General features: G+C 38.0%; 1 protein-coding gene and 1 long non-coding RNA gene across 2 annotated transcripts in view; both read right to left on the bottom strand.

The window, feature by feature from the left end:
- Positions 1-752: 752 nt before the first annotated feature.
- The window catches only part of PPP3R1 (protein phosphatase 3 regulatory subunit B, alpha), a 40,628-nt gene continuing 15,550 nt past the window's right edge, over positions 753-25,830 (bottom strand). Inside the window, exons 2-6 of the mRNA XM_086482294.1 lie at positions 17,889-17,928; positions 8,526-8,702; positions 6,203-6,262; positions 5,113-5,297; positions 753-2,912 (exon numbers count right to left, since the gene is read on the bottom strand). Of these exons, the coding sequence (XP_086338420.1) occupies positions 2,865-2,912; positions 5,113-5,297; positions 6,203-6,262; positions 8,526-8,702; positions 17,889-17,928 (510 nt within the window). The 3' untranslated portion in view covers positions 753-2,864. The remainder of the gene's footprint in view (positions 2,913-5,112; positions 5,298-6,202; positions 6,263-8,525; positions 8,703-17,888; positions 17,929-25,830) is intronic.
- Positions 20,736-25,140, bottom strand: LOC147415951 (uncharacterized). The gene is made up of 2 exons (XR_015184265.1): positions 22,940-25,140; positions 20,736-21,906 (listed from the first exon to the last, which is right to left on the bottom strand). It is a non-coding gene; the product is annotated as an uncharacterized LOC147415951 (long non-coding RNA).

Genomic DNA, 25,830 nt, shown 5'->3' with positions numbered 1-25,830 from the left:
AGGGGAGCAGTTCATTTTGAGCTGCTCAAGGTAAAGCCGTGCACCGGCCTGGTTAGCGCATCTTCTATTCACTGGCTGCTTATGTCATTTATTTCAAATAGCTTGAAAGATAAAAAGGGGAGAGTGAGGCAAGGGCCCAGAAAAGTAACCTCATCTTTATCCTACAGCAGGTGCATACCAATACCGACCAAAACCAGTAGAAAGGGAGAGGGCAGCACACGGAAGGTCCGGACACCACAAAGAGCAACTGGCTTCTGTAACGGACGTACCTGCTAGAGGGAGGAGTGCTTTTGCCAATGGAGAGCTCGGACCTTTCCTTGAGAAAAAGGCTGCCTTTCATTCTCCACCTACCTTAAGGTTCAAGGTTTGGGTTTTGTTTGGGTTTTTTTTTTTTTGTTTGCTTTGTTGTTTTTTTTTTCTTCAAAGAACCTCCCACTTGCCACAATCACTCTGTATTTAGTAGGATTTAAAACAAGGTAATTTATCCAGGTTTTTTATCTCTTTGCTAAATTTGGCCATTTAGCAAAGAGAACCAGATGTGTCTTTAGGAAAAAAAAAATACATAAGTGGTCTTGAAACACCGCAGTGAAGGCTGGAGCATTCAGGGGACTGTCTGCACCCTGTACAGTTTTTCCATAAATCAAAGAGAGGACAAAAACTACGAACAGCAAGTTTTCTTTTCTCAACAGCAGGGTGCAGAGCCGCTTCAAGTTGCACAGGAAAGGTCCAGGTAAGTACTGAAGCACCCCAGACAAGGTTCAAATATTTTATTTTGTATTCATATAGTATGAAGGTTCTTATAGTTCCCACAACATATGATGTAGCATGCAGAGGAAAAACTAAAACATTCAACATAAATCATTTTTCCCCACACAAACTAAAAAAAACCAACCAACCTCATATCCCTCCCCTTCCAGTCCCCCTAAGGAAATAACATTAGCACTAATCTCTATAATGCCAGCCAAGATATGCACAAGCGAGTAAGAGAAATCGAAAGCATTTGCTAAAATGTTTGTAACAAATACTTATGTACAAAAAATTCACAAAAGACTAGTTCCCCCTTGAAGCAGAGCACATGGCAGTTGACACTGGAACAGATACAACCACTGGCTGGGATTATAAACCACGTACTGATCCAGAGGAAGAGAAGTTACATGTAGTGGAGATTTTTGTTTTGAACATTAACATTTACCAAAGTTTGGCAACATTATCTTTTAAATTATGCAAATTATGTAAACAAGAGGAACATTTCAAATCGATCTACATGCAAAACTTCATGTCATGCAAGGACACCAAGCACCTGGATTTCTCTCTCACAGACAGAGCCCATGATGTGCAGCACTCAGTTGAAGGAACAGCTATGGCAGACAGGTGCTCGACTGAAGTAGGTTCAGACAACCTGCACTTCCCACTGCTGATTATAAAACAATTTTTAATAGAAAAACTACTATACAGGAAAGATGTACGGTCCTAAAAAATCTAGCAAATGTTTTTCTTCCAGCCAATAGTACCATTGCAGAAAAGGGAAGGGATGATATAAAGTTGTAAAACGTGGCTCGCTACTTTTATATCACACAAATATATCAAGTCACCATCCGTTACAAATTATGATATGGACAAATCTAGAAAAGAAAAAAAAATTCTCCAGACAAATGACTGGAGAACCGCAAGAGGTATAAATTTAGATAGTGTGAAGTTTTCCTCCTCTATGGCATAGGTTAGCAAGATTTTCCCCCGTATGAATCCTATATACATATATATATAAAATATTACCAGTTATTTATGCTACCTGTAGTATTCTTTAAATGCAGAGGGGAAACTACCATGGTTGAAACAACAGAATTTAAATGGCAAGAACATTTCATAATCTAAGTACTGTATAAAAGAAGTCGATGGGAATCCTGCACAGTTCCGTGATCCTAATTTCATTACGCTAAGCACAAGGGAAAATCATGAACGCGTCTAACACCTTGAGCAGCTGTGTCTAAAATGAATGCCGAACAGCAAATTCACCTTAACCTCAGGACAGCTGTAACCGCTCCCAATCCCTAGGTGACGAAATCTAGCGGCCATCAAAGCATTTTGCAGTTACTGTATGCACACGAGGGCTGGTTCTTGGCAGTAGCATTAAACTATATTCTCTTATTAAGTAGCACTGTACTAAGTTATTTAGCAAAGAGACACAGTCCCTGGTAATATATTAACAGGTATAAATAAACTTAGTCTCCTGTGTTAAAAAATGTAATTAAGGTGAATTAATAAGAAGCAATGCTTTGTCAGCCAGTCAATATATAGAAACATCTGAACAGTCACAGGAAAAGGAAAAGAGCTGACCTAACACCCAGTTGAAATTTTACATTCTTCTACTATATATATAAAACTGTGTGAAATAAAAGTAAGGATGTATATCCGTATATTGAACTGTTAATATTCTGCTTGGCACTTTGTACTCTAGTTTTGTTTCTGAATCAAGTATAATATTAAATTAAAGCCCACCTAGCTACTACATATAGAAAGCTACATATATATCTATATATAAATACACACACATATATATAGATAGATATTTCCTTGTTATAAAAGATGAAGAAAAATAAATTAAAAGCCAACCCCTTCCCTTTCTCCGCCACACTGATATGCTCTTTCCATCTTTGCTGTCCTTCAGACTTTAAAGTGCTACACTGAGTTATTGAGAGAATAAAGTTCAATAACACTTAGTTGGCTTCATGAGGCTCATGTTGGAAAATGTGGCTTCACAGAGAAAAATACTTCCATTTAAATACACAGAGAGCATTGCTGGACGTCTTGAGCAGATCTTCAGAGATGGAGAAGAAAGCAAAAGTGTTGGGTGGTGCCCTACAGAGTCACACATCTACGACCATCTTTTTGTGGATATCTAGGCCTCCTACAACCTGGGAGAAAAATACACAGATGAGAATTGAGAGTGAGCAAGATACAGAGAACTTGCTTTATTCAGAAGGTGCATTCAGGTCGATTGTAACTACAGTGCTTCCTGGCCTCTCCAAACTAATTTACAGTTCACAAGTACCGAGGGATAGAGCAATGAGTAACCTATTACCCAAGGTAATTATGTTAGTACAATTTACACACTCAAGGGCCTGAAAACTGGCGTAAATTACACCATTTTGGCTTTGCTCCCCCATCTCATATTCTGACCTTGCGTTACACTTCCGCATGTTAAATGAAACGCTAACTTTACTTCTAAAACACCCTGTAAGACTGTGCATCATTACATCAGCAGCAAAGGGCCTTTGGAGAGGCGGCAGGATTTCTGACAAAACTGCATGCACCCAAAAAAGAATTACCAGGGTTCAAGGTGTACAATTCATGCACAGAGAACAGAAAAGGAAAGGTGCAATGTCAGGGGAACTTTTCATAAACAAAATTCAAAGGCCAAATGCCACAACAGAAAAGTATTTTTGTAGATAGATGACACAAAATTCAAAGAAGGTAAAATGCAAGAACAGAGGGTAAGAGATTGTAGGAATGAAAGGTATCTTGTCAGGAGGACAACAATGACTGAAGAAATGAGAAGAAAAATCAAACTGTGGTACAAGACAGAAAGCCTGGGCAGAAGCCCAAGGACAAAAGAAAAGGAAGGGCAACGTCATCCTCAACGGATGGCTAGAAGATAACAGCCCAGTACAAGAAATAAACAGGTGTTTCACTGATCTACGTGTCTGCAGGCTCCAACTCATTCTGAGTTCTCTGCAGATGACCACGCGTTTCCACATGATGGCACAAAAATAACTAAAGTCTACAAAAATATCCAGACGACAGAACCTTTTGGCTGTTTTGGGTTTGTTTCCCCCCCCTCCTTTCATTTACAACTTGCATTGATCATTAGTAAGAACAAGTTATGTTTGAACTGAAGTTGTAAATTCAAAGAGCAGGAAACCAGAGCAATGCAGGAGTGCCAGTCGACTCCAACTGTGCTACCCAGGTGTATGTTCATTGATACACCATTTAAAATTAATGTGTAAAAGCTAGTTATTGTGATTTTCAAATGTTCACATTTCAATGTGTCTTTTTTTTTAAACAGAGAAAGAATTTAAAACTTGCTGTCAACTAATTAAACAAATATACAACATGGGTGAAAATCAACCACTTCAAGTCTCAAGTGCTACATTCAAGCATTCTGCCCAGTAAACCCCAAAGTTTTTACAATGTGCCTTTCAACTGTTCATCGTTTTTTAAGAGCAGCACTTGAGGGCTCACTCTCCCGCTGACACAAATCCCAGTACCCTGGCCTTGGTAAAATCCCCATGTTCTGCAGACAGTGATAATCTCCCCAGGCTCTCTCCACACCCTGCAAAGGGTGATTTGGAGCAGACACCTAGTTTAAAGATTAGGAGATTAACCTAGAGGTGGAACACATCTCTCCCCTCCACACACCACCCCTGCTAGTGACACTTTTTGAAGAGATCTGCTGTGACCGACTTTGGGTTTACAGCTTTCAGGTGGCTTGAAGCCTTTTTCCCTCCTCAGCAGACAGTACATGCCTGCCCACTAAGCTTTGATTTTTTTCACTCAGTGTATTCTATTAAGCAGTTAGTGGCATTTAGAACAACTGAAAGTGGTGTTTCTTTTTTAATCAAACTGTTAGAAACAGGGAAAACCAGCCTCCTATGACAAGCCAGTCACTTGCAACTCATCTTTAAAGCTGCTATTTTCTACCAGCAGAGAGACCGGAATCCAATGCATGACTTCAGGTCAGGCTAGCATTTCTGTTTGTACACAAAAATAATTAGGACCGGGCTTGTGTATAGTACGTCATAAAATGACATGGAAATTACTCTGTAAAAGTTGCTGTGCTCTGAACGAAGCAATCTTCTTCAGGCACCCTAGAGTCAACGGGAAAGCCTGCATCCTGAAGGAGACGATGCATGACTTGCTCCTATGCCGTAGAACACGTTGCTCTATTGGAAGCCATAAGGCAAAAATGCCATCTATAATAAAGCTGTGTCAAACAGTGACTGTTTCTAGATCAGAACACTCTGCTTTTATAATCTTACTCTTTATAGCTTTTACCACTTGTCCTGCCTTTTTTTTTTATTCCAAATTATCAAATTTTTCTTTAGAGTTACTTACAGCACAGAATTCTTCAAAGGATATTCTTCCATCACCATCCTTATCTGCATTAATTATGGTTTTATCTACAATTTGCTGTAACTGAGTGTCTTTGAGATTGTTCCCAACCATCATCTTCAGCACCTGGAAGAGCTCTCCATTTGAGATATAACCATCTTTGTCCATATCGTAAATGCGAAAGGCAACTGCAGAAGTAAAATATATATATGTGTGTGTGTAAAATTCTGGTAACAAATGTAGTCAGAAAAGAGCAATACACATTCCTGTGGTTTGCATTAACAGCAAGTGATGACACAATCCTGCACAAACTGACAAAAATACTGCATTTTAAGTGAGATTTCTAACAGCCTTTGTTTCATTCTGAAAAACATGAAACATCAGCAGCAACACAATGAATGGTGCTACTATTGAATTTAAAAGAAAAAATTCACTTTAGAAATGTCAACTGAAATTGTTTTAGCACCAGCAGTAAAAGAAACTCTATAAACACTGAACTGGAAATCTACACCATCACAAGTAAAGCACCCAGGTAGCAGCAGAAAAAATTACAGCTTTCCAGAGAACAGATCAATGAAAATCCCACCTTGTTACTTTGCTGCAAACAATCTGGCATTAAGACTGGATGTAAACATCTCAATCTTAGTTACTGTAAGCTACATCAGGGCTGAACCTATCCCTTCCCCACTCCAAAAGCTTGGGTCACATCATGTTCCTGAGATACAGTCCTCAAACAAGAATTTAGTGCTGTTCTACTGCAGTAGCAAAAAAAATGTCTATTATTCTTATGCTCCCATAAAGCCAAGCACATCGCTACACAGCTTTGGGAACTAAGTATTCTTAGCTGAAGGGTTTTTTTTGAACAGGAAGCAACTGAGGACACTCAGAAGGCAACCTCCTCTAACCTTCCCCACAAAAAAGAGCACTGGCAAATTCTTCACACAGATGACAGCATGTGCCAAAAGCACACGATCTACTTTCACATTTTCCACTTTTTAAAAGCATCTGGATTCGCTGATTTCTCAATGTTAACAAACAGATGTATAATTTTGAGGATCAAAAAATTTTTGTTAAGGAAAATCAAAATACTTACACCTCAACTTCTGTTCCTTATCTCCTTTGACACTGAACTGGGAGACTCCTTCTATAAATTCTAAAGAACACAACAAAAACATTTACAAAAAAGTGTAATTTTTAATAAGCCAAGGAAATCAACATTCAGAAATTTTTAAAATTGTAAAGAGAATCTAAATTACCCTAAAATCTTTAAAATATTGCCTAGCATGTGACACTTAAGCATCCATGTACTGTGATACTTTAACCTTCTTCAGTGGGAAGTACTCCCAATCCAATACTGCGCTCACTGAACAAATGTGGTCACACCAGTATTTAAGTAATTTTGTGGCTAGACTTTCAAAGAACTTGATATAAAACTCCATTGAGGTCTCTACTAAAGCTGCTCCAGCAGGGTTTCTAATTGTACAGCTCCTCTCAAGACTGGTTTCTCACCTTAAAGCAAGAATTACATTAAAACTGAAAACTACTCTAAAACAAATTATTTTTAAAAAATTCTTTAAGAAATAGGGTGGAAAGGAAATTTACACTGTTTAACAATGAAGTCATTATCCCTGGAGCAAACTCTTGAGTTGCCAATAAAATAAAACCCTGGGATGTGATGTGTCTGGATGAGATCCTGTAACTAGGCTTCTTGGAGTTTTGGGTGGTAAAAGTGACTACAGTGGAAAACTGCAAGCTAAACTATGGTACAGAAAGAATACCGAGGTATAACAGTATCGCATTAGGTTGAAAGGTCTATGACAGTTTCAACCAAGTTTTGTGCAATCAACAATTCCTGTATGATTTATCCATAAAATGCATGGCTGGTAACTTGATTTTTTTTTTTTTTTTTTACCATTATGCTTAAAGGTTAATTTAAAAAGTTTAGGTCTTTCAGCAAAAGAATGCAAGTTCCCTCACACTAGTAGCTTTCGTTTTTGTAGAGCCACAGAATGATTTGGGTTGGGAGGGACCTTAAAAGTCCAACCCCCTGCCATGGGCAGGGACACCTTCCACTAGACTGGGTTGCTCCAAGCCCCACCCAGCCTGGCCTTGAACATTACCAGGGAGGGGGCAGCCACAGCTTCTCTGGACAACCTGTGCCAGTGCCTCACCACCCTCCTGATAAAAAAAAATTTCTTCTTCATATCCAATCGACATCTCCCCTCTTTCAGTTTAAATCCTTTCCTTCGAGCTTCCCTCTGAGACAGAAATAAATTAATCAAACTTGGCCAGATGACAACATCAGAATTTGTTGCCACTTATTGCAGCAGCAATATTTCACTATACAACATTGATTTTGACAACTTCCTGCTCCAACCCAAGAGGAACAGCTCTTGGTAATTATATTACTCACAGCTCAATGTCACATACAATATAGTATCTTTCATCTCTGCCTATTTTTCACAAGGGAATTTTGGACAGTTAGAACATTTCATGCTTTGGAAACTGACACTGTGAAAGTCTCAAACTCCACATCCCGGTTGCACTGTAGTTCTCCCTATGGAAATTCAAAGGGGTTTGTAAAGGTTAGCAGCTTTTGTGTGCTAAAATTTATTTAAAATGCCAGCCTGTCAATACAAGTGAGATTTAATAACTTTCTCCAATTAAACAAAAACACAAGAAAAACTGATTAACCTTTTCTAGTCATGAGCAATAAGAAATAATAAGTATTCGCTTGAACAGAAGTTACAGACTTTTTCACTTCTAAGGATCAGAGACTGTTTTAACAAACTGGTGGTGGTGAAGATTTTTAACCTGCTGACCCTTTTAATCATGAATATTTAAAGAAAGTCTAAAATTCTGGAGGAAGATACTAAATCAAAACTTCTGTTTTTCACTTGAAGCATCTACCTAAGGTGATAAAAAGAATCCTGTAAAGGAAGATTCAACAGAAAAATTTGGACCACTTTCACAATTTAGAAAACTATTTTCAACACTCCAAAAGACAGATCTGTAACATTTGGATAAATACAGCTTATGCACAGACACACTACTTACACAATCTACCCCACTTTTTTCAGTCTCTTCAGCCTAAGAATATACTTCAGACAGCACCACAATTAACAGTCTGAATTAGCGTACATCGAGAGGTACTTGAGTAGTAGTCCTAAATCGGTATGGCCTGGAAAGCTATTACTAAACAATCTGCTCTTTTAAGCATTTATTTCAGGAGTGCATTGCCCTAATGCACTGGAGAAACTCGTTTTACTGGTACTTAGTTTCATTAGGAATTAGAACCTTATTCTGATTAACAAGTTTTCTTCACCCTTCCCTTCTTGGCTGAGGCCAAAACTGCATTCTAAGGCTCCCGAAATTCCATAAAATGCCACCACCTGTCACAAAACACTGCGTCTTACCTTTGAAGTCCACTTCTCCATTTCCATCTGTGTCAAATATATCTATTACTCGCTGTACTAATGGGTTCTGTTGCAATTCAGGTAAAGACATGAACTCTTCCACGCTCAAAGAACCAGAGTTGTCCAAATCAAGCTTCTTAAATCTCTTTCCTAGTCGTTTTATCTCATCAGCATCAACTGAAAAGAAAAAAAACCACCACATCCATTCTCAGCAAGGCTTCGGTAAACTCTGTCAGTTAAACACGATGCACATTCCATTGCTTTCCTACCAGAATATCTCCTACTTTTATTACAAATATTAAACACTCATGGAAGACTATAAAGATAACATCAAACTCTGAAGACAAACACAAACCTTTTCATTTTATTTTACATAAACCTTACCTTTTTTCTTCCCTGCACCAGCCATAATACAGTTACCCTTGTGACTCACTGAATACCACATGCTGACACAACATTTTTAGGGATTGAGGAAGCTTAGCTAGTTCTTAGTCAGACAGCTCTTACAAATACCAGGTATGGAGAAATTAAAGAAGAGACAGTTTTCTTTGAAGGAGCTACCATTACATTTATACTAGACTAACATAATAAGTTAAAAAGACAATTACATTAATAAACATATTAGCAAAACTAGTGCTTCTTCAGCCCACCAAACATACAAGATCTCCAGGATACATGCCCAGTTAAGCAGGTTAACACAGTCCCACTGCTGACCAGTCATCACTCACCTACTCAAAACATCTCCTAGACAGACCTAAGGTATTTTTTTCCCCCTCCATCTCAGACAGGAAATAGGCATTCCTGTAGCCATGACCTGCATGCATCTGGGTTTTTTTTGTCCCAGAAATCAAAGCAGATTCAGGTTCTGCAGCAGTACAGCTTCACTATCCTCTTCAAATTTAAAAAGAATCTCAATTAAAGCATATTTATTTAACACCTCTGATTTTGCCAGGAATAGATTATATCTGTGAGTCCATAAACACCACTAAGTAGTACTCTGTTACTGCTGAAAAGCTTGACAAATTTTCCCTGTAACAACCTGAAAATTCCTACCAGCAACTTGTGTTATAAGACCACAGTTAGTTCTCCCATTGCTCACCATGTTTGAGTAGGAAGGAGGAACTGAAGCTCTTGCGAAGTCCTAGAAAGTGGCCAGCGTACAGCAAACCACAGCAAAAATATCTTGCAGAGCCTCAAGCTTTCAAACTCCCCACACCAATCTCTTTCCTAACATTGACAGCCTCCTCCTCTTACCTCCATTTAGTGTATTTGCTTAACTTCTACAAGGCATGTACACACCACCTGATCCCCTTCGCATCACATTACTGCCGCCTTAGGCTTTTGTAAAGGTGCAACATAAAGACAAACAGCACTTAGTCTTTCCCCTACATAAGGTCAGCCAACATGCAGAGCTTTAAGTTTGGAGATCGTAGCCCATTCAAATACCTGACCCTCTACCAAAGCAGTAACAAATTTCCACTTAAATTTCTTGATATCCTTGTCTAAAAACCAACCAGACAATTGCAGAGATACAACTGCACTATTTCAGCAGGAAAGGGAGAGAGCACACAAGTCCAGAAGCACAAGATGATCTTCTGTCAAGACTTTTTCTGCCCAAATAGTAAATTCTGACATTCTGCAGTCAGTCAGTCTCAGTAACTGCTTGCAACTACAGAGGCAGAGGGCAAAAAAGTGTCAATATGCCCAGAACAATCTTCCCTTTGCTGTGCCAGCAAGCAACAGATCTGATTCTGCCTCTAGGGCTATAAAAATAAGGCTAAACAGCATTTGCAGAGGTTTAAAGTCATTTCCTCAGTTTCCAGTATGCAATTTGGCATTTCAGTTAATTGGGCTCTCATCTGCAATAAAGCCGCATTCCTTTTTCCATCAGTTTACGCAGAAGCCTAGAACATGGTTGAAGGTGTGCCCAGAGCAGCACGACATTGCACCGCAGCGTCAGGAACACGTTATTGTCGGCACAGCTACACAGAAACCCCTTTGGATCACAGGAGAGGAGCCATATCACCATATGGTAAGCTATATGTAGAACATAATCATGAGACTAAAAGAAGACAGTATTAAAAGAGAACAGCAAAGCAGAGCTCCGCTGGCAATTAGCCCAAACCGTTGCTTGTGAGTTCTGCCAGCACAAAATACTGCTTCTCACCAATATACTGAAGGTATTTGCCAACTCTTGCGTCTGTCCACAGAGGCTCCTTGGTTTCCATTTTCCTCAAAATCTTAAAACTCCACATGGAGGCAGTCAGTCTTTCAAATGGCAGGCACTATCTCCCTGCCCCGCTGCCAGGAGGTTATGGGACCCAGTACAGCTGAAGGCAAAGCCAGCGCCCTGGCAAGCTGCTAACATGGGAACCTCCTTTCTACCGCAAGCTCTACTCCAGGCTTGCAACTTGCATAGAAAGACTTAATATCCTAAAAATATCCTCACAGCATGTGAAAATGCACAAAAACATTACGCACTTATCACACTACATATGTAAAGTGAACATATGAATAGACATAATTTATACTTATATTACAATAACATATGTAAGGACTTGTCCAGCCATTACATCAGTGTCTCTCTAATTAGTCACGTTGAAAATGGTGTCCTAGTCCAACCACAACTCTCCTGCTTCCCTACCCAGACTCAGAAATTGCAACATCTTTCAAATAACTGGTCATTATTTTAAGACAAATCCCTCACAAATGAACTATTTTTGAAACCAGAAGTTTGCAATTGCATCTAGATGCTGGGAAAGCCCAAAGTAAGTTCTGTGAGGGTTACTATCAGAACTAATTCTTACTAGAAAAAAAAAAAACCAAGAAAAATAAAAAGTACATGCATTATTTCTTTCTTTAGAAAAATTAACTTCACTTTAAAACAAATGAAGAGCAAATTTAAACTATTCTCTATAGCATATATAATTCACTGTCCTCTTATCAGATCAGTGACATTTTGCTTCCAATACTAATATAAAGACTAGCTCTGGCTAAAATTGGAAGATTAAAGCCTCCTAAGGACTCTGAAATACTCCATAGTTCTGTAATTTCACAAAATCACAGAGAAAAATGAAGGCAGGATTACCATAGCTGGACATCATCTCCCTTGCCACACCAACTAAGGAGCTGTTAATTGCAAGTTCTGAGACATTTCTAACTCACACTTCAGAAAGCCCCAAGTATCAGAACACAGCAACGACATTTTTACAAATCGGGATGTAAACAAACAGATGCCTGAGCCAGGACTGAAGACCAGGAGTCATTAGACAGCATCACTTTCTCAGAACCCCAAAGCAGCATTAAGCAAAGTCTTTATTGAGGACTCCAGCCCGTTTGCTGGTTTGGGAGCTTAAGTCCACGGTATTTTTCTTATAAATAAGCAAAGAGTGACGGTGCCACCCAGAGTTCTGTCCACGTTCTGCTATGAAGTGGAGCTAATAACCACGAATACAGGTCAGACAAACACTGCTACATAGTGTCAGATTACTACAGCTGCACAGAAGACAGACAAGACCACTCTGCCATCACACTGGTCTGCTCCAGTAGAGAGGTGAGATCTTCCATACAAGATACGCTAAGAAAACAAACTTTTGCCAGAACAGTATTTTATCTCAAGCTAACCTGTCTCTAGCAGGACCTACCAGTATGAATTCAAAAAGAACATTTCATTAGGACGTGCAGAGACTGATCCGCAGCACACAATGTTAATAAGCGATGCTACGCTGAAAATACATGCTCTGCTATCATCTGCTGGGCTTCAGTTAACCAGTCATTTGCAATTAGCCAGATTCTTATGTTTCCAAACCAGCAACGCTTAAGAGAAGACAAAACACCAATTTATTTTTTTTTTTCTTTTAAAGACTGTAGTCAAGGAGGTCAAGATTATGGCTGATAAAGACAAGAATCAGACGATGGGAAGGGGAAGAGGTTGGAGAGGCGTGCAAGAGTATTTCTCAAGAATGTTTTTTGTGTTTTGTTGAACTGTAGCAAAGAAACAACTGCCTAAATTATGCAGTTTAAAGTCTTCATACTTAAAAAACATTAATGACTTTCTCCACACATACACACATCCACTTTCACAGCTCACATGGTCAATTCCAGTTCACCCACAATAGAGAGCCCAGGCAGGGATGCTAAGCAGCAGTTTCTACTAGAAATGGGTATCACAAAGTTCTCATTCCTAACCTCGAAACGTTCAAGCAAAGGGTTTGCCTGCATTAGAGAGCTGAGAGAGGTTCTGCTCTTGGGGGGAAAAAAACAAGGCAAAGAATAGTAACTGAAGAAATTAGTATCTCTGCCAAAAGCTGGCCAAATATCAATCTTGTCCAACATTTTGTTTCTGGCAATGGACACACCATGGATGAGAATACTTGGAGGAGAAAATCAAAGTGACTACAGGAACAGGAAAATTTCCTTTAATAGTCTACAAGCATAGACACCTCTGTTCGTAATGAACATAAATGGATAAAATCAAAATCTGCAGATCAGTGTCTCATAACTGACTGTATGAGAGTTTCATATCAGAACAATGTCATTGTTTTTCCTTAAATATATTGCAAGCACTTCACTTACCTTTAAAATCCTTTTCATGAGTTGAAATTTAAAAAGCTTATATCTCAGTTATAGCTTTGTCTTCATAAAACAGCTTTAAAAAATAAAATAGTAAGAATATAGAGGGATGAATGCATTACAGTATAAGTCCTATTTTAAGTCTGCATTTTTTTTGTCTATTCTTTCTTCCTTGAATTCATGGTCATCGCTTCTGCTGATTCTCTCTGCCTGGGCTGAACTCACCTAAAAACCACGTAGGTATTCTGGGCTTGTTTTTTGGTAGCTTTGGGTTTTTTCTATCTGTTTTGAATTTTTAAAGGAAGACTTCAAACATTTATGTATAACAGCAAATTTCAAAAATATCCTATTCATTTTTTATTCATATTCCCTCCATGAATGCGCATATACAACAGTCCTCACCTGTGATGGATGTGCCCTCTGAAAAGACTGCTTTTTCTTCAGTATTTAGCAAAGACTGACTTTCTTAAAATTTCACATAGCTATCACTTAAGAACAGAGTACTGAACTAATTAAAAAAGGCCTGAACAAAATACTTCTTTCCTTCATCTCCGAAGGCTCCTCACAGACAACCTAGTGTCCACACAAACATCCTGAAGCTATACTGGAAACACAAGGCACAAGACAGTTCAGGGACAGTGAGGTTTCCAGGGACAGTGAGGGTTTCTGAGCCAGAAGGACTGATGGTGGCAGTAGCAGACAGAATTTTACAAGACTCAAGCTCAGGAGACCAGGATAGAGCTGAAAACACTGGGGAATCCAAAGGAGGTCCAAGTCCACAATAGTGTAAACAGGGTGATAACATCACGGAGCAGAATAAGGAGGATCAAGCTTTGTTTATACCCTTCGAGACAGAGTTTCTCTGTGACTCATCACAGCGGTCTGAGCTTCCTTGAGCTCTGGCCGCAGCGAGCGTTCCTCTAACCTCAAACTCAAGTTAGCCTTTTTTGTGCTTTGCTCCCCGGCTGATGGGAGGCTCTGTGCTCCTTAAGCTTTTCGGCAGAATAGGAAAGCATCCCATCGGCTTGGCACTGATGCCTGAGCTTACACACTAACTGGCTAGAAATAATACCTGTTAAATGTTTTTCTTTAAAAGGCTTTGCTGGTAGCTCAGTAGAAACATCAAATTATTCACTGTTTTAAAGCACACAGAATTATTTATGTTTATTTCATAACCCATTTTGAATTTCATTCACCTTGTAACTAACAAAACAAGGTGAGGGGTTTTTAAAGCAGTTCTAGTATTAAGCATTTTTCATTAAAGAACTATCACTATTTTCAGAAAATTCCTCTTCCATCCAATTATTAAAATCCTAGAGCAAATAATACCTCCTTCCTCTTCTCTTGAGTTCACTTGCATATATCTAAATATGTGATCAATCAGGTTAAAATGCAAGAACTCCATGCTTCCAAGAAACTACACACAAGCTGTCTGTGTAACTTCCATTTTATGGAAGTGGCTTTATCTTTCAGCTGGACACTCTCTAATATGTTGGTATGCATCACTGAACACCTCACTCCTTCCCCCCAACACCACACCAGAGGATGATCCACGATATTTTAAACCGATTGTTTCAAGCTGTTACTCACATAACCAATACTCAGATAGTATTGTAAAAAACATTCAAGTAGCAACTCAAAAAGCTTCACTGAAAGCCAGTTTCTGGAGTGTGATGTGCTCCACATTGAAAAAAGTAATCTCTGAAAATCTGTTTTAATGTGGTTTTTTTCTAGTCAACGTAAAGGTGCATGGCTAGCTTGCTATTAATTCGACAGTCAAAATAATGAATGCCTAAAAAGTACAGATCTCTCAAATCCACTACAGTCAGTGATATTTTAACAGTATAATCATTCAGGTATTCAGCAGCACTCTACATCCACTACTGAAGAGTTCACAATACTTACACAGGCATTTGCAAAGTGCACAAACCTTACAAAAGCTGTACATCTCTCAGCAAAGAGGTGCTGGGCATTTCTGAAATCTAAGCGTTTACCTAAATGTTTAAACCTGCATTTAAAAGGTTGGCTTTTCAGATACTTTTAAAATACCGGCTCAAAGTTATAACTAACAAAAACCAGACCGGAGTGTGGTCGCAGAGAGCCTAGTTTCCACATCAAATATGAGATCATTATAATAAAGGTATTTTTTACTGATAATATTACCAATATTATTATATTATATCAATATTGGTAATATTGATAAGGTATTAGAAAAAAAGACTTTTTAAATAAAATATGTTCTGAAAGTTATTTTAAATGTTGCCAAGTTGAAAAAAACCACTTTTCCCTGCAAGAACAGATTGCAGAGATCTCAAAATAAAACAGACCTTCAGCAAAACCTCTCACCTCTATCTACAGTCTTGTCTGATTCACGAATATAATGTTTCAGAGTAGCAACCAAGACAGCCATTTCAGTCTTGGTGATCAGATTTCAAAAAGATGACGCCCTTGAGAACACATTCAACCACTTGTCTTGTATATGCTTACACGCAGCTGGCCTAATCCTTTTCATGACTTCAGATGCATCAATTACAATTTCCTAAGTTAGAAAAGAGATACAAGTCTCCCTATCCTAAAAACAAAGCATACTATAAAATATTGTTTATTAATGTTAATTAAATTACTTTCTACTATAAAACACTACACTGTAAAAAAATTGTTTACTAGACTATAAAATAGTTTTCTTCACAGCTTTTTGTTATGATGAAAAAATTTTCTTACGCATAATTTGACATAGCTGGGCTGACATCAAATTTTCACCACGTAAAACAGCACTAGATGTTCAGTAATTTCTCAGACAGCACAGCAGGGAGACAAATACTGTTTTAAGGAATTCCACAACACTAATTCACCCGCTGAAAAGAACTAATGTTCTGAAATGAAGGGCAGAAAGAACATTCTTGACTATTTCATTGTCTGTATCCTCTGCATAGTATCCTGAATTTTCTTCCTGTAACTGCCAACTTCAAAACAAAATTATTCTTATAAAACAAGACACCAAAACAATGACTGCAGTGCCAAGCAGACGTCATAACCCAGTGCCAGACAGCATAAACTCATTAGTGCTGACCAACAGCCTCCCAGAAGTCTAACCATTCAAAATCCTTAACAAATTACTTCAAAAACATTGTCTGGTCTTGCCCTGAAAAGCTGTTGTCCTGTCAGCAACAACTACTTGGAAGCAGCATGAACATTTAATATTTGAAGAAGGTGGTGAACACCTACTTAGTGGACTTGTTCACAGACACGCTACTGTACACATCTGTGCCCCCAAAGGCCTGCTCTTTCAGGCACGCAGAATCTTTAAGCACAGTGCAATCAGTGCAGTGATTAGGCACTATCAAACAAGGGACGTCTGCGATAACTACAATTTCCCTAGTGTATGTAGTTAGATTGCCCAGAGAAGCAGCTGACTTTCTACTGTGAGAAGGCCCATCAAAGCAGAACAAGCTTTAATCATGCGAAGCCTCAGATTTATACAACAATATCCTCAGCATACAGTTCAACCCCAGAATATTATGTGGAAAACTTCTCTTTCTCTGTGTTAAAAGGGGGCAAACAGGCTCAGCAATAAACCTTGAGGTTGGGAGTTGCTACCAATGAATATAACTTGTCCTAGCATCAAAAGTTAAGGATGGCAACACGCTGCTTACGACTGACACAGACATCTAGTTTGAAAAAAAAAAAAAAAAGGCAGCCAGAAGCCAGTTTGTCCCTATGGAAAAATTGACTGATGGAGCAGTGACCTAAGATTGATATACATGATTCAGGAAAAGACTACCTAAGTCTTCATCAAATATGAAGCTTTCACCCACACATCCATATTTAACAAAATATACACTGAGAGCATAACACAGCAATGCAGTGCTGTGGAGAAGATTCCCAAGTGTTCACAAACTGATGACTCAAATTATAACTCATGTGGACAGATGTATTAGGCATAGAGGACTGGCAAATTACTAGCTAAAGCCTCGATTCTCTGAATAATGTATTTAGAAAAAATCCTCCATGATTATTTTATACTACCACATGATTTAGAAAAGCTGGAGTCTGGTTATGACTAGCATCGTGAAAGCAATCTAGAAGACAGCCCCTATCTTAAAAAAATTATTATCCTGTTTAAAAAAAAGATCTGATTCACTGCAGATGAGGAATTTTATACATACATACATATGCAGGTCTACACATGATTTAGTACTGAAGAAAAACATTCAAGGAAAAAAGTAGTTAAAAATAAGTACACTTAGCACAACACCACAGAGACACTTCACAAGACAACCCTCTTTGGCCAGCTTCAGGCAAGAAATACTTTGTTATTTTTACAGGGCAGGCTAACCCCATGAGACGGAGCAATGAATTTTACGCTCATGTGGCCAAAAGCAAATAACACCAAGTGGCTTCTCACCTAAATGCGTGGCTGCAAGCACACACAGGAAAAAAATGCTCTTTTAGCCTCAACCTCTCTTTCCTCTGAGGGTGCAAAGACAGCTTAGGCAATATACTTTGCTCCCAACTAGCACGTGCTGCACCACAAGCTGTTCCACACCTGAGGAATCAGCACTTGGACTGATGGAAAAGCTCCACCAGTTGAACTACCAGTTATAACCCTTCACTGTACAGAATCAAAACTATCAAAAGTTTGGTTTTTACTCTTTTGGTTAGTATATAAACTGCATAATTTTTCAAACAGTAAATTCAGTAAATTCATACATGAAAGTTATATATACTGATCTTCAAGAAAGATTAACACCTCTAGCAATATAATGTAGCAATTAAAAAAAAAAAACTTACAGTGCGAGCACATTTCCAAAGGGTAGCTTGCCTCATTTCCCTGAAACACAGAAAAAGAACAAAGTTGTAATTATTCCCAAGTTAGCTGAGAGGAACTATTTTAAGTTTCAGCACTGCAAATGTCTTGGGCAACACAGGTTACATGGTTATTTAAAAAAAAAATTATTTTAAACCCAACAACCATGGACAGCGTTTTATTTGGATAGGTCTATGTTACCAAAACACCCAAAGAAATACAAAGCCATCGATAGGTTTCCTCTGATGAGAATTCCCATGAAAATATCAGCATCCCACACAACAGTAAGAACTTCAACCCCATATTCTAAACCTCAAAAATCAAACTCACTACTTATACATTGTGCAAATGCTACTTTTCACGTTAAAATAATATTTAAATTCAAGACTTCACATAATCTGCTTTACCGTTTTATTTTACACACTGGAACAGAGACATCCTAATGAATTACCACGACAAACTTTACTCAATTAGTGTAAGAATATTGCAGCATATTTTCTCCCCAGAGCCACCTGCCCATTCCCCCCAAAAAGGATTCACACAGGAAGAACAATGCAAAAAATTGGTTTACATGACCAGAATTTCAGACATAACAGCTTTACATTTTTGTAATGTACTATGTTAATACATTCCTGTTTTGTAGCTGAATGGAAAGTTACACTAAGATTTTAAACCCTTGCTGCACTACAACAGTCACAGCAAGAAAAATTAAAACTTTGAGGGTACAGTCACTTTGAACTTGCACATACTGAAATCCACAACTACTGCAACTTGAACACCAAAAGACACTAAAATTAAAAGCTGGTATTTTTCCCCCCAAATGCCTCACTTTGAGCCACAGACGATCACAATACACATGTGCTTAAGATTTTTTTGGAGTCAGAAAGCAAAGAACTAACCAGATAACTGAAGAGATTCATAATCAAACATTTTCAAAAGAGATTGTTAAGGGAATGTTTTATTCACGAAAACAAAATATTTACGACAAATCTAAGACACATTCTATTCAGCAGTGATTCTCTTATGGTGTGGAGCATAAAGGATTCCATAGCTGAACATTTGCACTGAAAGACTCCTCAGAATTACACAAAATTGAACCGAAATACAGAGATTACTTGTCAGAAAAAAAAAAAAAGGAAGAACTACATTTAGTCTGGAAGCATGCAACTGCGTTTCCTAATAAGGACAGAAAGGGGCAGAACAACGTCCCATGAATCTAAAAATGTCCAAGAGGAGATGTGTTGGGGGGGTGTTTGCCTTTTTTTTTTTTTTACCTCCAGAACACATTCACTTTGCTATCCCCCACAATCCACAAGCTCTCTTGCTTCTTTAGAAAAGTTATTACATTAGCTTTTTCAGTACAGCAGCAAAAGACACAACCTCAACTTCTTCCCCAATGTCTACTGCTACTTCATCTTGCTATAAGAACAGAAATATAGATGAGGACCATCAGGTCCCTAAAAACCTCAAAAGCTTGACTGAGATAGTCTACAAGAGGAACCCATTCCACTGTGGCAGGGAATCCAGGAGAACAGCGTCACATGGAAAATCTTGGATGGAACCCAACACAGTCTTAGAAAAACCAGTGAAGACCAAAACAGGTAGCAAATGCCTAGTGTACATATATGAATATAAAAGGGCAGGGGATTTAAAATGGGGGAAAGCAGAATTTTGAAACAAGAAGAAACAGGAACCAGGGGATCCAGCTAGGCTGCTCAAGACACGAGGTCATGAAGAAGCAAGAAAAACACCAGACTGGAAGGCTGCAAATTAAAGGAGAAAGTTGAATTAAAACCAGTGCACTTATGCACACACAAATACACAATAACAACTACATTAGAAGACTGTTCTGGGCACTCACATCCTTGTTCAGGTCTCGGGAGAAAGTTAATTTCTAGTACAGGCTACCGAAATAAATCAGTCTGAAGCAGCATAAAATGCTTCTGAGAACCAAGCAGGAAAAATTAAAAAATGGGAATAACTTTTTTCGCTTCCTGAACTGAATAAGCGTAATGTTTCTAAGGAGTCCTACTATGCATCTAGATGCACATGCTAAGCCATAACCAAGTTATCTAAATAAAGCAGCCTAAAAAAATATTTGCAGAGCAGAGAAAAAAGCAAATAAATTTCAGCTTAGCTTTTCTCTGAAACAGTTACAGCTAAAAAGAAGTTCAGAATACTTACCTATCCAGGACTGGAACCTGGATATCTACAAAAAATTAGAAAAATCTACTAAGTGACAGTGTAGAAATTACACGATTATTCAGTATTTGCTACATAGTATTTAAAGAAGGTATTTTAAAAAGTAGTTACCTGCTATTGATGTGCTGAGTGTTCATCTTCACAGGAGAATACAAAAGTCTAAGTTTTAAGAATATTTTAATACTTTTTTTGGTATAAATAAATGTTCAAGCTACTTATGCCAAGATTCCTGTTTGCACAGCTGTAACCTAGACAAACACAAAGGTGTTCCTCTATACCAAAGACCTGATCCTCAGAGATGCAGATTAATATTTTGGTCTTGGGGGAAGGCGTTTTTCATCACATTCTGAACAGCAATACAAAAAGGTCACTTATTTTTCCCTAAATACAACTGGTATGTGTACACGCTCTATGAGATACAATAGAAGCCCTGAAAACACAAGTGCTAAATAGGTTGAGTATTTTCTTGCTGTTTAAGAACAGATAGGTAGTGATAAAGAGGGTCTAGAGCTATATCCACATTAACATGTTATGAAAAAAAGCAGTGAGGGAAGCACAGCTATGAGATTTTCATGAAGTATCAAATGAACCCTTTAAAAGGAAGGTAAAAAAAAATTCACATACACATGTTCATCTGTTCAGTTTTAATGCAAAGAATTACCAAAGGCTAACACCAGGACTAGGCAGCATTCTAAAGAATGCTGGAAAATAGTACTTTGTGATTGGATGCAATAACAGAAAAATTGACAGTTTCTGCAAAAGATCATCATAATTACATTCTTCAGCAAAACAGCACTGTATGGACTTTTTAAAAATTATTTTATAGTTTTAAAAGAATGATGCTCATTTACAAAGGCAAAAGTCACCGTAAAATCTCCAAACAGTGCCATTTCATCACTGATACAGAAAAGCTTATGCAAACAAATGTGTAACAAGATTCTGATACAACTGTTAAGACTGCCAACTTAAAAAACTCGTTATAATACTAGTATTTCCTGCCAGATACATATTTAGCATACCTCACATAAAGTGAGAGTATCCTCATATACACTGTATTAGCTGGAAACAAGTGACACAGTTTGTTGAAGAAATGCAGCTTGTACAGCATCAACCAATTTACTTGGCACTTATGCCTATCATGAAACACACTTTCCTCAGCTGCATCTGGGCATTACTACCATACTGCTGGAGTTCAACTCTTTTCTCTCAATTTACACAATTAGAACAAGTGGCTGGAACACTATGGCTATTTTGAACAGTCTTATCCTTTTTTAAATAGTCTTGAAATTTACCTGAATGCTGTTAGATCCCTACATGTTAGTTGCTGGTTAAACAGCAGCAAAATCGTGACTTACAGACAGAAATAATTACAGATCAAGGAACAGTCCAGAGTCTACTAACAGAAGGCCGACCAAATTCTGAATACTGCAGAAATATCAGTTTGCTAGAGAGAAGTCAAAACATGTCAGTGAAGTATTTCAGAAGTTTGTATGACATGTAGTTTGTTCCTTTAAGAACAAAAATGTTCTTTGCTATTTCGTTCTCTATTAATAATTCTCCTCTTCTTTGAGCAGCTATGCCTTCTTACCGATTAAGGATAACCTATTAACGCACTTTAGTCTTTATTTCTTCTGTAGATTATCCATAAAAGTGTGGGGTTTTATTTCTCTTTCTTTGGTAGTTACTTTAAATACTAATCACTCTCTCTTCTTAAGGCCAGTTTTGTACATGCTCCTCCAAGCTAGGATAGTTACAGGCAATTATCTTGACAAGTTTCCTCTTAGTGCAGGGCATGAAGAGCTGTGGACAGAAAATAAAAAAGAAAATCTGCAATTAGAAAAATAAGCAATAGAATCTAAATTCTTAGCTGAAGTTGTTTATACAAAACAACTTGTAAACAGTAAGACATCAGACTGCAAAACTGTAGTATATTAGTAGATTATACTTTCTAGATCTGCATGATTTTCTCCATGACGTACACCTTTAAATACTTCAGAGACTTCAAATCGCAGTGTCAGCCTTCAATTAGGCTTCCGCTTTTATAAAAGCAGAAAATGCATTTACATGCCAGCAAGGCACAACATCAGTTTAAAACTCATCTCAAATCTGGTCCCCAAAAGGGGGTGTGTAAGGGACTACAAATGCAAATTAACTCCTGGAACAGTTAGATTACTTCAAAGCTTTTGATTTGTTGCAATAGCCAGACAATGAATTAATTCAACAACTGGCAAGAATAGTCTCCTAAGATGTTTAGTACATGTAGAGGAGTAGTTGTCCGAGATTTACTACGATTTCTGCAGCAACAAAGTGCAATAAGCTCATCCTGGTTGTAAATGGCCTTAAACAGGCAAACTGCCTCGACACTGCAGCTGGCTGTTACACCTATGCACCAAAGCTTCCCACAGAAACGAACATCACTAATGTTTCTGCATTCGTGGGCAGCTCATGGGGTGTTGTCAACATGCTGCATGTTGTGCTTCCTGCATTTGCTCCTGCATCTTCTACATTACCAATTATCTTTGTTATCACAAGAAAGAAACTACAGTGTGCAAGTGGAACAGTTAACCAAGCCATGGCACCTGGGGGTCAGAACCAGGAATTATCGAAATAATCACCTTCAATTCTCGAGTTACACAAAAAGCCATTTTCCATGATCCACTACTACAACTAGAAGAGAATGTGGTGTTAAGAAGAAATATGGCAGAAGCTGGCAGGTAGCACTTAGAGACCTATTCAAAAGACCCTTCTTCCTCTTCTACAAACACACAAAATGCTTCTCTATCTTTTCTCTTTCTTCTCTATACCACCAAAATTAATGATTAATGAAAATTACCTGTTGCAGAGAATTCTTCCTCCTCCTTCGAGCTCATTTTCCACGTATGGCCATTTTCACAAAGCTTTAACAATGAAGAACTGCCAGCTTGGTGAAGAGAAGTTTGGTTTTGGGGTTTTTTAATAACCCTTGTTTAACAAGTTACTAGAGCTTTGGCTGTCATAGGCTGGCACTGTATTCATCCACAAACACCAGGCAAGTTGGCAAACTAAAAACGATGGCATTTGTTATCAAGCCTCTAAAAACTTTTGCATGAATAGAACACCCACAGACACATCCACAGTGGTTTATAAATATTTTTTAAAATGTATGTCAGACAAAGCCCAGGAGGCTTTAAGCAACTTTAAGATTTGAACTTCTGAATTAAACGTTGGTCACAAAAATATGCAAGATCTCACCTACTGCAATTTCTTATGTGACTTACCAGAGCAATTAAAGCCTAAAATAAGTTCATCAGAGCACAGATGAAAAGACATGCCCAAAGTTTCTGCAGACACCACAAGAAATATGGCTTAAAATAAGAAATAGGAATAAGGTTTGAGTGGAAAAAAGCAGCACGAAAAACACCTTCATCTGCTTCATTCAGAAACAGTGTAAGTATACTTTGCCTTTTTTTTTTCTCATTAAATCTGATTAAATCAAACAAATTACTCAATACAGACAAGTAGTGTCTTAGTCTGAGAGGAGCCCCTGAATCAAGAAAGACATGTTACAAGTATATTTAACTGGAATACCCAATTTGTACACTACAAAAAGAAACTTGTAAAGGAGATGTTATACAATGGTGAATTTGGCATTTGTGTTTGACTCTGAATAATTAAGTCACCTTTTAGGCTTTTCCTTGCAGCCGCTAAAGGAAATCTACCTCAAAACTTTTGATACCACAACCCAGTTACCTGAAAACAAGACTGGACTTAATTTAAGAGCTGATAATAGTGCAGACTAAGTGCCAAAATTTAGAAATTAACATTTAAAACTTGGTGACTTTTACATTGTTTTATGCAAAGCCAACTACTAAGTACTTGAATAAAAGTATTCCCAAAATAAAAACTCCACGAAATATTACCTCCTTGGAACTAGCAGCTCTCTAGCACAAGACTTCTACTCAAATACTAAGCAAATAAATCTACCTCTGAGGTTCTCATGATTAAACTAATGTTCAGTCAGATATTGTGACGCAAAAGAACTAAGCATAGCCAAGAAGTTATAGGGCATTAAATCAAAAGGCAAATAGAAGTTTGAGCAACTGAAGACCAGCGACAGCTTCACTGTTGACCCCAAATTCTCAACCTAGTTTCTAAGATCACGATCGACACAACAAATTAAAGAAATACATAGAGTGCCTGACACCCACCTCACACTCACTAAATTCCAAAATTAAGTATCTTCTAGCAGTATGCTGCTGTACTATGCTTCCCAATCTTACATTATTTTTCCAGGCCATCAACAAGTCCATTCACTCTTCTGAGGGGCAGCCTAATTCCTTGCCCCTCTAATCCTGAAGCGAACATAGTATGACAGCAGTTTAAGATGAAAGACTTCCAAGCCGAATCCAACTAAGACAACAATTTATAGAACCTTTGCAACTACACAATTTTCACAACCTCAGCTCTGCTTATGCCCCACTCATTCTTGTAACTAAAACTGTGGAAGACTCTCACCACATATTTTACAGCCATCATCTTGTCTGTCCAAAAGTCTAACATAGTACCTGAAAGTTGGAATCCATCTCATTTCACTTCTGGTATTTGGACTTTCAAGTCTAGGCACCTTGTTACCCTTCTGTGTGAAAATTCAGTTGTCCACATGTATAACAGAAGGAATTAAACAGGTTATAAACGAGCAAGGAATTCTCCAAGGTTATCCAGAAAAGCAAGGAATCACAAAAAAAGTAAGTCAAAGAAGAAAAACATAGAAGCAGCAGTAATGGTTCCAGGTAAGTAATACAGACCACAAGTGTGACAGCAACAGACTCGCGCATTCAGTTGGTACTTGAAGAGTTGTGCTCTCCTGCTCGAGTAAAACTTCCCATTAAAATCAGTGGAGTTTTGTTAATAATAAAATTTAACAGCTAGAATTGCCACCATATATTGAATTCACAGAATGGTATGGGTCATGAAAGAAACACAGAACATGGTCTCTACCAAATAAATCTTGCAATGATATGTTAGCAATAGAATAAACAGTATTTTTATGGAAGAGTGTAATTTGTTTCTTGCATTCTTTAGTCAACCCGAAACAAGGTGGGTATTGCAGCAATGGATTATATTTTCTCCTGGACCTTTGAACACAAGATACATCTACAGAAGCAAACCATGAAATTTATGTATTGACCTTAAGTCTTGGAATTTTGTTAGTACTTCCTATGAGCTGTTAGGAGCTCCCTAGGTATACAGAGAAAAGGAATGGATTACACATCCACCAACTTTTAGGATGCACCCTAAATATAAAAAACCCTACCCCACACCTGGACTTGATGAAGTTATTCCAAGTGGTTTTGGGACACATTTGCTTTCCCAACTATGACTGTTGGTCATTGGGAAAGCCCATAAAAGCATGAGGACAAAAAGTTGCAGGAAGGCTATTTAATCCAGTACAACAGTTTCTTTTATTTAGGAATTTCTCTAATGATTTTTAACTTCTGACTTGGCTACAACCCAATACTTGAAGCTTCTCATGTTGAAGACACTAAACCAAACGTGTCCAATAAACAGAAACTGAAAACTGCTATCATCTAATTCTCACACCTTAATTCAAAAATGAACACATTTTTCAACTCTAAATTTGCCAAGGCACTGCTAACATGTTCTCCTCTATTGCTTATTCACATACACAAATATTATCCAAATGTTGATTCTACAAGAGTTGAAAAAACCAAGAAGCATGTTTTA

The sequence above is a fragment of the Leptosomus discolor genome, chromosome 2 (genome assembly GCF_034619465.1).
Source record: "Leptosomus discolor isolate bLepDis1 chromosome 2, bLepDis1.hap2, whole genome shotgun sequence".
NCBI lineage: Eukaryota > Metazoa > Chordata > Aves > Leptosomiformes > Leptosomidae > Leptosomus > Leptosomus discolor.
Note: the sequence above shows the minus strand (reverse complement) of the source record. Positions and strands in the feature narration are given on the sequence as shown.